At 45.7% G+C, this 14094-nt stretch overlaps 1 protein-coding gene across 4 annotated transcripts in view; it reads left to right on the top strand.

The window, feature by feature from the left end:
• NR6A1 (nuclear receptor subfamily 6 group A member 1) overlaps positions 1–13428 on the top strand; it is a 77689-nt gene extending 64261 nt beyond the window's left edge. For 2 of the 4 annotated variants that reach the window (XM_065695737.1, XM_065695738.1), the window contains exons 3-9: positions 1636–1691; positions 3367–3524; positions 4266–4493; positions 5174–5428; positions 9422–9543; positions 11665–11817; positions 12801–13428. In XM_065695737.1, the coding sequence (XP_065551809.1) occupies positions 1636–1691; positions 3367–3524; positions 4266–4493; positions 5174–5428; positions 9422–9543; positions 11665–11817; positions 12801–12889 (1061 nt within the window). In that variant the 3' untranslated portion in view covers positions 12890–13428. Of the gene's footprint in view, positions 1–1635; positions 1692–3366; positions 3525–4265; positions 4494–5173; positions 5429–9421; positions 9544–11664; positions 11818–12800 lie in introns of those variants that run through there. The other 2 variants (XM_065695736.1, XM_065695739.1) reach the window with 2 other exon arrangements.
• The last annotated feature ends 666 nt before the right edge of the window (positions 13429–14094 follow it).

Below are 14094 nucleotides of genomic sequence, written 5' to 3'. Positions count from 1 at the left end.
TCCATTATGTTAAATAAACCCCTAAAGGGAGTAACAGAGAGGTAACTGGGACAGCTCAGTTTTATATCAGTCCCTTTTCTTTCCATGAGAAACTAAGGGCTTTTTTGGAAAGAGCTTGCATAGAACAGCCATGTTGGTTAAAAAGGCCTTGTCTTGCTGTATCTTAAGAGATTTGTGTGTTATAAAAGGTAACCACAGTTGGTTTCTCTCCTGTGTTTGTGGTTTCTCCAGTTTGCTTACTGAATGCTGCCTGGCATTTTAAATAAAACTACTTGCTGTTGCATGGAGGTGATAGAGTTTGCGATGGAAGGGTTAAAACTGTATTGCTGATCTCGTAACATGTTGTTGGAAGGTACCACAGGGGTGGTTGTAAATCATCAGACACTTCGTAGCGATGTGCAAGGGGTTGTGATGCAGGAAAACGCAGTTTAGGTGCACGTGGAGGTGTGTGTAGCGCTGCTTTGCTGCGACTGCATTAGCTGAGTGTGTGTAATCCCCGAGCTGCACGCGCAGACAAGGGTGATTTGAGCGGAGGGTGTCTAAAATCAAGCAACAGACAAATTTTTCCTTACATTTTGTGTCATTTTCTGCTTTGGAAGGGCCTCCTGCAGCCCCGTGTGCCAAGCAGGGTCAGGCCAGCCAGCAGCAGCAAGGTCACCATGCAGCTGGGGAGAGCCTCCTGCCAAGTCTGGCCAGGTCACGGTGGGAAAGAGACTGGGACCTGATAAACAGGGGGACCTGGCCCAGGAGAGGCAGCACACCAGGAGCAGGGCTGGTCCTCGAGTGCTGTCAGCTTATGCAGAGCTGCTCTGCCAATAAAGTTAAAAGCAGAGGGAAAAGGAAGGTGAAAAAGCATCTCCAGGATAATCCGCTTAATTGGACTTTGTTGAAGTTCCTTGGAAATTGTTTAAAGAGCTTTAAAAATGCAGCTGCTGTATGGAGAAACTGGGCTGCCCTTCTGAAATGAAACTGCAGAGCTCAGGCTAGTAAGTGGAATGCTCAGTGACAGCTTTGTGTGCTCCCTTTCCTTTTCTGTGACAGCCGTAGAGATCTGACTCTCTGACGTGACAGCAGTGTTAGTAGTTACCACTGAGGTGCTTTATCTCCGTGTTGCTGCAGCACTGCTCCATGTCTCCCCAGGTGGAGTCTGGCTCATGATGGTTCATTGTGGGCAGTGCAGTTAGGAAGGCCGGCGTTCACATGTGCTTTTCTAGCTGTTGTGGGCATTCAGTGGGTTATCTCCAGGGTGAAGCAGGGTTGCTTTCCATGTGCCATTTCTCAAATTATGCTGGAATTAATTGTGTTAAAGAATTGCTATTCCTTCATTACCTGTCACTCACGGATCACACGTAAAACTAAACTCCCCGTGTAATGCTCGTAGCTCCATCGATGTGTTTATGCTGTTAGGGTGAGGATCATGACATGTACGCCTCGATCTCTCCAGTGCCCTGGAAAGCACTGGAGGTTTCTGTGTAAACTGCTTTGATGAACAAAATGAATCTTTTGAAGCACAAAGATTTTTTCCTCAAAACAGTAGATACCTTCTGGTGTACTTCTGGAATACCCAACAGGAGCATTCCTCACCGACAACTGAACAGCAGCCTTCCTTACCTAGGTTTGCTTGTTTTCTTTCAGCAATCAGAGAAGATGGCATGCCAGGAGGCAGAAACAAAAGCATTGGACCTGTCCAGGTGAGCATATCCGGCTGTTTCTCCATGGTTCCCTTCAGCTTTTACTCTCTTGCCCTTGGCACACAGCTCCTCTTGAGGTGGTGGGCTCGGACTGTGGCAGCGCCTTGGGATGATCTGATAGAGCCTTTCTCAGCCATGCTGTGCCTCCTGCTGGCATAGCAGGGCTTTGGCTCTCCACAAGCATTAGAAATACATCATGAACTGTAGATTTGTAAATAAAGCTCGGCGCTTGCTTGTCCCCGGAGCAGTCCCAGGTGCCTGTGTGGATTCACGGGCAGGCTCGAGGCGCTCTGGCCTTTGTGAGCTGCACAAGGACGGCTCCACAGCTCCCAGTAAATCTCAGTGGCTGCCTGCTGCAATTCCTTCAGTTGTTGCAAGCGGGGCACCCGGTAAATGTCTCACTGATTGATGGCACAGCTTGTCTGGAGATGTCTTGTAAAGCACGAGGTAATTCAGTCCAACAGCTTGTAGTGTACGTGTGAGAAATGATGGCCATTTCCAGCTTGCTTCTAGAAAAGAGGTCTTTTAGGGCTTTACTGTTTATTTTAACAAAATAGAAATAACACTGAAAGCATTTTCTGGGGCTCTTTGTGCCTGTGGAAAGACTGGTCACCCCAGCCCAAAACCAGACCATGAGAAGCCAAGCAACCAGGCACACTGCTTGCTCAATTAGATCCTTCATAACAGACTGAGAGAAAGGCAAGAATCAGCCAGTGCAGCCATGCCTGTGGTCAGCATCAGAGAGAGCCTAGCTCAAACAGTAAAAAAGTCTCTGTAATGATAGGACATTTCTGCTGTTTGCAAACATATTGATAACAGCATTAGATCCTGGTTAAAGCTGAAAGCATTTCATTTCTGGCCAGGTAACAATTTTTAGTGCCTCTATGAGCAATGTTTGGCTCTTGAAAATGATGTTCAGAGTGCACGGCACTGTCTTGCAGCATATTAACTCAAGGTCTTTCCATATTGTGTGACAGCCTCGCAAAGGGGTATGCACAGAGTTAAGTGAGAAAGCCCCACAACTTTTGTGTTACATTTATCCCACTACTCATGCAATGTTTCTGCAATTTATACTTCAGAGAAATGATTTTTATTTTTTAGTCTATTTTAGCTTCACATATATTCCTCTCCAATACCTGTTTTAAGTATTAGATACCTGATTACTTTGCGTGCCACCTGGTCCTTCTCTGGGGAAAAATAGTGAACAGCGATCCCCTGAAAGTGTTTTCCTGGCTAATTCTGTATACGTCACCTTGCCTCTCTCAATTGCTTTATCAAACCAGAGCCTACCCCACTCCCTGCTTGCCTTTAACTCTGCCTCTACTGAGTGATGTTCCCGATGAACTGGCCTCAATTACTCCCGGGTTTTTCACTGTGTGACAGCGGCTGATTTACGGCTTGTTGCTGTGTGTGTTTGACATCTTTTCATGTGTCCATTCCTGCCTCCTGTGTTATCGTCACTTAAATTGTTCTGCTGGAGGTCACCACAATTAGCTGTAAATAGAATTTTTCATGTATGTTGTTAAATGTAAAGGAATGGCAAAACATTTCTCCTGGTATTGGGGTGATTTCATCTCTGTTGGATGTGACCCTACGGTCAAGGTGTTTGCATACAGAGCTTCTGCCTTGTTCTTCCTCTCAGCTGAAGTAACCATAATGATCCTGTGCTTGACAGATATCAGAGGAAGAGATTGAGAGAATTATGTCTGGGCAAGAATTTGAGGGAGAAGCAAATATGTCATGGAGCAACAACGGAGACAGTGACCATAGTTCCCCTGGGAATGGAGTTTCTGAGAGCAACCAGCCTTCACCTGTTTCTACTCCATCTTCAAGGTGGGAATGACCCCTGGAAGAATTCCTTATGGCAGTAATCTTGACTGCCTTTCCCTGATTCTTACATCTCTAATTGTGTTTTAAGACAGCCACTGGATTGAAAAGGATTGAACTGGGAGGTGAAACCCTCATGAGCAAATGTAAAAGAAGGCAAAAAAAGAAATCGTATTTAAAATGTCTCTTAATTTGTGTCAATAATCTTTTCTGCAGGTCATGGGAACTTGGTTACCTTTCACTGCTCATTCTGAATAAGCTTTTTCTGCACTGTGCTCAGATTTTGAACATGAATTACTCCATTTAGGTGCCTAATTGATGGTGTTATATTAACGTCAGTTACTGTTAGTGCCAGCCTCCTGATGCAGCCTTCAATTGTGAACACAGCGAGCATCTCAGACTTGCATTCCATCTGCTTTCAGGTGCATCTTAGACCGGGAGATATTTGTGTTCACTGCTTGCGTAAATACTTAGTTTACAATCCCAAATTCTAGCCTTTAAGGAAGCTGGGGTGGAAATGCTTTGTTAATCTGAATGGCTGCTCATGGAGCCAGGCTCATCATGAGGCAAATATAAGTCGTTTGGTCTGCGCACTGAATTATTCCCAGTGTAAGTTTAAATACAGAGGCATTTCCCATTCTGTTTTCTTTCCATATTTTTATTAACATTTCTGATGGAGCTAGATACAACCTCTTAATGAATTGGGTAGAATTTGGGGGGTATATTAAAAAGCTTTTGCTTTTCCAGTAGGTCCGTGGAGCTGAATGGATTCGCTGCGCTCAGGGATCAATATATCGGGACACCGGTGTCCACGCACTATCAGTACCTCCCGCACCTTTTTAGCTATTCTGCTCACTCGGCTCTGATGCCCCCTCAGACACGCAGCCTGGACCCCCAGTCGCACAGTCTTATCAATCAGTTGGTGTCAGCAGAGGACCTGGAGCCGCTCGGCACGCCGATGCTCATTGAGGACGGGTGAGTGTGCGCGGTGTGAGTGCGAGAGGCTGCCCAGAGCTGCGTGCTCCTGGATGTCCTTTTGGTCTGGCCCTCTCTGCCTGCATACACATGGGCTGCTGCCAGCGAGGGGGCTGCTGGGTGCATGCGTTCATGGCTTGATCAGCGCAGGGAGCACTTTCCCTGGGAGAAGATGTAGCCACAGTGCAAGCAGCAAACCAGACCCCAACCTATGCATGCCGTGTGCCCTTGCCTGGGGCCAGAGCTGGCATGCACAGGCCTTGCGTGGGGTTCCAGGCCACATGGATGGGCTGAGGCTGCGCAGGAGTGGAGTTTAATGGGTTCCAGCCCTAAGACTGCATTAACTGTACAGAACGCCTAGTCATAAGCACGGTAGCTGACAAAATACACGTAGGTGGAAAAAAGCTGCGTATTCTGTTTGTGAGAGCTGCAGGGCTCTCTGAGGCTGGGTGCTGGTGGGGTGGGTGACCCCAGCAGTTGGAGTGGCTCCTCTCGCATCCCTCAGCTGGGCAGGATGGGTGTTGACCATCACAGCTCCTGCAACACCCTGGGAACTGGCACATTGGGCACTTGGATATGAATTCCTGTGGGGTTTTGGCTTGCTTTTCCAGTGTCTGGTCAAACGATGTCATTCAATGTTTTTAATGGATTTTATGCCTTCATATTAACTGTGCCTGCAGGTATAAAGTGACTCAGGCAGAGCTGTTTGCGTTGTTGTGTCGTCTGGCGGATGAATTGCTTTTCAGGCAGATTGCTTGGATCAAGAAGCTGCCATTCTTCTGTGAACTCTCCATCAAGGACTATACCTGCCTGCTCAGCTCTACATGGCAGGAGCTCATCCTGCTCTCCTCGCTGACTGTTTACAGCAAGCAGATCTTTGGTGACCTTGCAGACGTCACCTCCAAGTATTCTCCTTCTGATGATGAGCTGCACAGGTGAGATGTCAGGCTGAGTCTGTGGGTAAGGGAGTGAGATCTAGAGCTGAAGGAGATGGTGGGTGCCCTGTGACCAGTTTGCCACCTCTCCCAGGACGCGTCACTTCACCTGCAGCTGTTTTCCTTTTCAGTTTTTTTTTAGGGAACAGATGTTCCAGGCTTAGAAAATATGCCATGGTTAGTCAGTATTGAGTCAAAACTTCCTTCGGCAGGGGAAGGTACATGATGCTGTTTAAATTTCCTGCAGCAATGCTGCTGTCCTCCAGCACAGCCCAATGAACTGCCTTTTTCATGAGGAGAGTAAAACTGACCAACACTTTGGGTAACCCTGAGATGCAGGAGGGAAGGTCTTATTTAAAAACCCTTTGGACATGTGGAAAGGTTGTTCTCAAAGCTGGTTGTCTGCGTTATCAAAGTGTTCATTATTAATTGCTGTTTCTTTGTTTTGATTACATAAATTTAAAAGATGTTGCAACTTAGCTCTTGTGTTTTCCATAGTATTTACTCTCTGGTGCCCTGAGGAGCCTGCTTTTCATTTATCATTTTGGTCAGGGTGTTGGTTTTTCAGTTTGGGTGGGTTTTTTGCAGTCTTGGTGCCAGACAGATCCTCCTTCTGGTAGCAGACTCACAATCTCACATTATTATGGCAGAATAGGTAGGGTTTATGGAAACTGCTGCTCACCCTGCACTCTGCCCTTGCTAGGTATGGTGATTTTGCACGAGTCACCAGGGGATGTAAATGTCTGATGAGCAGAGATTTAAAATACTGCTGTGGTCCTCAGCCATTGCAGGATCTTAATGGGCCTTTGAGGTTCCTTTGTGCATCTGTTTGACACCCAGAGGCGCTGGCTGGCTGAGACCATGGTGGAGGAGTGGAGAAGCCAGGAGCTGGACCCAGCTGTCTCATTTCCTGGGGCAGGTTCCTTCCCAGTGCTGTTCTGCCTGGCCATTCATCGTGCATCTGGTGCTGCTCCTGTAAGGAACAGTAAGGGTCATAGAAAACCACAATAACACTTGTTCCTGCATTCAGCTGTCCTTTTGTTCCTGCTGTCCTGGTCAGAGCCTCAAAAGAGAAGTGTTTGTTTCCATTTTGGGTTTGTGATAAATACAAGCAAGAGTAAGACAACAAGACAAAGGAGGAATCCTCACCCTTCAGAAACCAGCAATTCAGAGCTGGTCGCCTCAAAAGTCCTTCACAGAAGATCTGTGCACATGGATGAAAATAGGTGTTCTCAGGAGTGGAATGTTTCTGCAATCTCTTCTTCTGATTTAGCTTTTCAAGTATCATTAATTGTCGTCGTGACATAGGAAAATGCACACCAAAACAAGCCATTTAGTGGGAAGCTGCACAGGTGAGGGGTCTCAGGCTGCATGGCTCCCTCCCAGTTGTCTCTATGGTAGTTCAGCCATAGCTTGACTGTCTGCAGGTGGCAGTGGGATAGTTCATGAGTATCAGTCTTCTGTCCAATACACTTGTGGGGAAGCTGATCCCTTTGGATTTGGGAGGAGCTCTTTCAGAGAGGTGTCTGACTCATGGGCTTTCTCAAAGAGCCCCCATTTCCTCTGGCATTGATCAGTAACGACTGCAAACAGAAGTTCATTACATCTCACAGCTGGCTGAAGAAGTCTCACTGAGCTGCCATAGTCTGGTACTTTGGGGTTAATTCTTGTTCTTAGCAAAATGATGGGTGCAATGCTAATGCTTAGGTAGGTGACAAATGAAAGCATAGGATGAGTGAAAGCATAGGATGAGCTCCCTGGCCCCTGTGTTTTAATCACTGCTAACAGCTGGCTAAATGTTCTGTTCATTTGCTAGATCAAATGTTCTCTTTTATTGTGCTGGTTTTCTGGAGATGAATATGAAATGAATAGATTCCTGGCCTCCCCCAGCACTCCTGATAGCGCTTCCCTTCCCCCTCCTCCCCAGCTGATCCCGATAACTCTCAGCCAGAAACTTGCCTGGTGTAAACTGCGAGGAGAAGTGTGTGGAGGAGTCAGTCCTCGAGAAGAAATAGGGCTGTGAAAAACAGAACAGCTTTGTTTGAAAGGGGGAGGAAAGTATGCACGGAAAAGTGAGACAGTTGAACTGCAGGAGTGAGAGAAGAGCTCTCCTGGATTTATGAAGTGATGAGTGGCTGGTAAAAATGTGCATGCTCTAAAAACAATTAAACCCAACACACAACTGAGTGGTCTTTGTGCTCATTAACTTCTTGAGCTTTGCAATCTTGCACCTGCAAGATTTTTAATGTCAACTTGAGAGCAAGAAAACTTGTACAACTTTAGATTAGCCGACAAGGCTTTCATCACTTACAATATTGCTTTCTTGAAGAAGTGACCTGCAGTTCAGACAGCTTGTTTTCGCTTCTCTGAGGTCAAACTCCACCATGCATTTTACAAATAACTTTGAAGTAAACAAACACACATGCCAAAATAAGGTATTCTTCAGTGAAAAAGGTTCTATTTTTGCTCTATTCAAAGATGGCTTTCTGGTTGTGCTCATATTCTTTGTGCTGTACAATGCCAGAGTGCAGCTGAAGCTTCCCTAAACACTTCTGTCCCACTTCTGAGTATTTTTGCAATATGTGGTGTCTTTGAAACCGGGGGTATTGCTGTGAGATGTGTTTCCAAGAGGCTGTTCTGGCTGTTGGTACGTGTGGGATGGTCCCGGAGCGTGTTTGTGGGCACTGGCAGCAGTCTGCTCCCTCCAGCTACAGTTACACCATCCTTTATCATGGTGCACACATGGGGCATCACTCCTGAAGAAGCAGCCTGGCACCCCTATCAGCAGGAGGACCTCACTCTGCACCTGCAAAACCTCCATCATGCAATTTCCCAGGAGATTTTGGGAAGATCTGCATTCCCTGTGCATCAGTGCATGCTCTCCCGCCCATTTCTCACTGGCTTCCCTTGGCGAGTGTGCACATTGAGGAGAAACAACAGCTTGTTTTCAGCAAACAGCACAGAATCAGAAATGAATGTAGCTCTGCCTGCTTAGATACTCTAGGGCTGGTACGGATCGTGGATCTAGATCCCAGCAGAGGATCCCTGACAGTGACACTAGCAGCAGTGCTTTCCCATTTTCATCTTGATGCACATTAATTAAGTGCAGTGAATCCTGTTTGAAGGGGAAAGTTTAGAAAGAAGCAGCACGCATTCCTTAGACTTAGCACAATTGAACCTTAGGCCATCCCCTGCAGTTCCACTTCCTTTAACACTGGTTATTTGTGGGTTCATGTATATTTGTACCCGTGAGAAGGATCCCAGCCTACCTGCAGTATGTCTCACCCCAGAAGCTCTCAGCTGAGGAAAATGAACAAACCATAATGGCCAGGCTTTGTGGAAGCACAGGATCTCTGTGAGTCACCCCTGGGAATTTTCAGGAGGTGAGCTTCCTCACCTGTCTGTCAGATAAATGAAGTGTGTGCCACTTGTTGCACATGGGCCAGTGTAATTCCTCAGTGTTAAAACAAAGCTACTTCCAGCAGCACTCTACAGATACAGGAAACTGTAGGCACTTTTCCTATTGGAAACAGACTTTGTTCTGGGAAGCAGTATCTGTGCAGCGGGATCTGGGCTCCGTGTGCATGCAGTGCTGTATCACCGGAGGAGCCTGAGAGAGGCACAGTCCTCATTGAAATGTGGGGAACTACAAGCGTAGAGAGGCAAAGCAGTGTGCCTACAAGCACGCAAGCAATTTGTGCAGATTTCTGGCTCTGTCAAGCCTTTTCCTCTGTCAAAGCAGGCTGGTGATGAACTGAATCACCAAGAGCTGGTTTTTGCTAAAGTATCTATAGCAGTCATGTCTGTGAGAGTAATTTTCCTTCTTACTTCTACTTTAATAGTGGTGCTGGCAGACTTTGGGCAGTTTTCATGACAGATTTTGTTAAGTCTCTTTGAAGATGTTAAACTCTCTGCAGTTATTTTAATAAGCTTCTTGCCTGTATTGTATGGACTCTGTCCTGTATACATTGATGTGTGATCTCTGTCCTCCAGATTCAGTGAAGAGGGGATGGAGGTGATGGAGCGGTTGATCTACCTCTTTCGCAAATTTAACCAGTTGAAGGTCAGCAATGAGGAGTATGCGTGTATGAAAGCCATTAACTTCCTAAATCAAGGTGAGTCCATGAAGAGGAGGTATTGGCCCCAATGGAGAAATTCTCTGAAACCATCTAAGCAGTCTTTGCTCTCCTGATGAGAAATAAGAGGAAGGGATCTGAGATCAATGAAGAGACTCAAGCTCTGAAACTTCTGTGTTTACCATTATGTAGACCATACGCATGCAGAGCAGGATACTTGGGTATCCACCTGAAGAAGTCCTGGAAGTAAATGAATTCATTTGCTTAGACAATTTTTATTGCCTTTAAATACAGGGACCAAGCACAGTAAGTGTGTCATTTTACATATGTACCAAGGGTACCAACACCAGGATACAAACAGAGCACGGACACTGTTGAAACCTTTCTGGATAAGGTTTGGGTGACTTACCAGCTGCTAACAGACTTTTCATCTAAAAGTATTGCTTTAGATAACTGTATAGCCATTAACTGAAGGATATTTTAAAGCCAATTAATTGGCATCACTTTCTTTTCCTGAAGGAAATGTTGGCTGTTTGCGTAACAAGCTTTCGAAGATTCCCAACTAGAAAATGTATTTGTTCCGAGCTTTTCTGGCTATTTAAAATGCTTACCTTCAGGATATGTACTTAGGTCATCTAGCTGGCTACCTGCTTTTTAGATGCTACACCTAATGCTAACTCTTCACAGGGAAAAGTAATCACAAATGAAGTATTTAGGTGCAGGCTATGAATTTAGCCTAAGAAGAGACTGTTGATTAACCAGGGTATTAAAGCTGGTGGTCCAGGCTGCTGCAAGACCCTGGACATTTCAAAATCCATGCAGAGTAATTCTTCAACATGTGAGAAGACCCTGGTAGCTGCCTAACAACTGTAGAGGGCTGGAATAGTTCGGAATAGGTTGTGTTTGTTCCTCAGAAGTGCCTGTCCCTGTCTCCACTCTTGCACATTGTCTCAATCCACTGCTTGCTGGTCGTTTGTTGTGGCCCAGTGTCAACATTTCTTCGTGTTGTAAAAGGAGAGAACTGTGAGAGGCAAAGCTCAATGGATGGCGTTGAGCTGTGATTTTGGAAATAAATGTCCCCAAAGTCTGCTGTAGTGTGAAAGATAGTTGCAGTCCGTAAAAATGTGCTGCAGGCTCTCTCCTCCCCCACTCATTTCCAGCAGGAGATAGTGCTGACGCTTCAATCTGTGCCGGGCTGAGGTTCCGGTTTGCTTCCCTGGGCAGTTTCCTGACACTGGATAATACACTTCTCGAGCTGTCTCCATTGTTTTCCAAAATGTATTTTCATTAACTTCCTGTCTTCTTTTATTTTTAGTTGAAGTTTGCAATTTTTTATGTGAAATACCTGAGAATTATTTTTAAAAGTCAGCTTTTGGGCAGTAGACAAATGCCTCTTCCGTCAGATGGTCTTACAATACGAGTCTGTACCAAGGGTCTGCAGCTTCCTTGCTCCACGGCACTGGATCCTTCCCAGCACTCCCAGCAGCGTGCCGATGCTGTTGATCACACTGGAGGGTGGCAGTTGTACTTCCTGCCAGTTTGATAGCTTGGAAATGCCCATTTTTTCCTCTGTGTATGTTGCCTGACATTGGCAAAGCTAAATTTAAAAACAAGAAGTTGACAAGTTTATAAAGCTCATAGGACATAATTCATAAACAGATGGGGAGAAATATGATGATACCTTGAATTATAGAGTTGAGTGCTTTCCTCAGCCAGGATGATATAGCTAAAATCAACATGTTTCTGTCTGAGGAAGTATTACGCTGAATCTGCTGTGAGGACTAAACCTTGACATGCAGCTGCTTTACACCAGGCAGATGGGGATTTAAGATTGCTGGAGCTGTTATCTCCAAATTCTTTGTTGAGCTCTGCAGATGAGCAGCTTAAGACAGTAGCTGTTCTCAGCTTGGCCCTCTGTGGAAGGAAATCCTGTGCCCAGACATAGGTGTAAAGACGCATACGCGATGCAGGCATGCCAGGAGGGGAGATGGGAATTCTAGTAGTTGCCTAACTGGGCAGTCTCTGAAGCAGGGACAAAGCTTAGAGTTATAGAAAACAGTCTGTCTTTCCTGAAGAAAGGGCAATAAGTGCAAGGCTGCTGCTCTTCTAGGATGTTTTCGTTGTGTTTTCATTCATTGCTCTAACTGTATTCCCTTTCAGACATCAGGGGTTTGACCAATGCATCCCAACTGGAGCAGCTGAATAAGCGGTACTGGTATGTTTGCCAGGACTTCACAGAGTACAAATATCCACACCAGCCAAACCGTTTTCCGGATTTAATGATGTGTTTGCCAGAGATACGATATATTGCAGGTAACTTTTTGAGCTCTTTTCCCATGGGATCATGTACAAGTTACGAAATTTGCTTCTTTTGAAAGAAAACAATTTATAACAGTGAAAATCATGCCAACTTTGGCGGATATGTGCGTGTGACCTTCATATAGCAAAGCTCCTCGCCCACCTTTAAGCCCATCTCCCATCACCCCTAGCTCACCCAGCCAGACTGGCTCTTTGCAAGCTGTCCTTGTAATGCTGGCAGATGCAGTGTTACGTCCTGCTCCAAAAAGACATGCCTTGCTCTGACCTGCTGCCCTTTAAGTACCGTGGGGGGTTCTCCTTTTATTTTCTTCCTTTCAATCCCAACTCAGAGGCATTTTGCCTTAAAAGGGTGCAATCCTGATTTGAGTAGTAATAAGAAACAGAGAGCCCTGAAATGGTGCTTAATTATGGAGCAGATGGTAGAGAGAGCAGTGGGCAGACCCGCAGTGTAACCCCTAGGTTTCAGCTCATCTGGACCTCTGAAATCCGCAGGTGAACTTTCAAATGCAGTTGTGTCACTAATTAGGTCTACAAGGTCTGGTGTTAGTAAAACATTGTTCCTGAATGTTATGGCAAAGGGAGATGCTTGCCTCCCTGTGTCAAGGCTCTGTGTGCTTCATCCTACTCTGTCGTAATGAACAAGATAATAATCACAGAGTAGCTCTCATAATTTACTCATTGAGATCAACAAGGGAGTTTAAGGAGAGAACGGGATTTAGTCTTTCCCAGTTTCTATAAATACTGCTCCATTGTGGAGAAATCATTTTGATCTGACTTTCACCATTTATTTTGCTTTCTATTCAGTAAATAATAAATCCTGTTGTGTCCAAATGAATATCAAATGTCTAATGTAGCGGTAGGATGATTAACTGTTTCTCTGAGAGGTTCAAGGTAAAACCATTGCTCGCCTTGCTGGCTTAGGTGTCTCTGAAATCTGATTCAGGAGTGGCTGCTAATACTGGTTTTTCTCTTACCAGGAAAAATGGTGAATGTTCCCCTGGAGCAGCTGCCTCTCCTGTTTAAGGCTGTTCTACATTCCTGCAAGACGAGTGTGAGCAAAGAGTGAGCCCAGCTCGGCCAGGCCAGTGCTTTACGCTGTGCCTCGGGCAGGGAGCTGGCTCACCCCAGGAGAGGGGCAAACGCGATCCAGGCAGGAGCCAGGGCAGTGGTGTCCCTGCTGTTGTAGCAAGAATCTTTTTTGTTTTTTGTTTTGTTTTTTTACTCTTTTTCCTATATATTTATTTCACGACAGAGTTGAATGTATGATCTTCAACACGATGCACATGGTTCTGTATGAATGCAGCAGATGCATTCTCCAGCGGTTTACAGAATGTGAAGATGTTTGATGTTACAGTGTTTGTTAGGGTTAGTTCTTTTGTATTTGGGGGCTCGGGACCAAGATGACTAAGACTACCTCAAGGAGAAGATGCTGTTTGTGCACTGCTCTTTCCATGATTTGTATCCAAAAGCGTTTGTCGTAGAGAGCAAATGGCCTCACTGCATCGACAGAGCGGTTAGTATCCCAGATGGACGATTTTGGTGAAGTGGGTGTTAGAGAAGTGCCAAGCTTTTTATCTTATAATAATAATTTTTAAAAGGCAGAAAGTGGAGAAGAAGGAAAAGTCTCTCTAGCCAGTTGGTTTCTTTTCCCCCTGGCAGGTTTCAGACACAGGTTTCGTTCCTGCAGTTTCCCTGAATCCTGCCCCAGTGGGATCATAATATTCCCAAGCTGCAAGGGGCTCAGTGCTCCTGTCCCCTCCTGGGAGCTGCAGGAGTGGGCTCTGCCCCAACCCCAGTCTAACCCACTGGCCTCTCACTGTTGCTGCAGCACCTCTCCATTCAACTGAAACTGCGTTGCTGCAGTTCATAGCAGGCTCCATAGCAGACAACAAGGTATTCTTGTTGCTAGAGAACTGCAAGTAATTTCTCATCACTTCCTTAACATCCATTTTAGGTTCACAAAAGCAGGAAAACACTACTTAGAGAAGAGGCAGGATTGCCCCTTTGAGTGTGTTCCTTCAGGGTGGTATCTGACTACTCAGGAGGCTTCTGAATTGCAGCAATCTCAGTCTGTTTCTGGCAACAGTTAATGTACCCTGTGGTTCAGTGTGACCTCTGTAACGGGGCAGGGGACTCCAGTGTTCTCTGGCATGGCTTTCTCTGCTGGACTCAGGGAATGCATAATCCATACTCATACCCTGCCAGAACTGTTTTGCTGCTTGTGGAATTCCTTCTACCAGGCAAACGCTATTAATGCAGTACTTGATATAC

The sequence above is a fragment of the Lathamus discolor genome, chromosome 15 (assembly GCF_037157495.1).
Source record: "Lathamus discolor isolate bLatDis1 chromosome 15, bLatDis1.hap1, whole genome shotgun sequence".
NCBI lineage: Eukaryota > Metazoa > Chordata > Aves > Psittaciformes > Psittacidae > Lathamus > Lathamus discolor.
The sequence above is the reverse complement of the archived record's forward strand: the minus strand, read 5'-3'. Positions and strand labels throughout refer to the sequence as shown.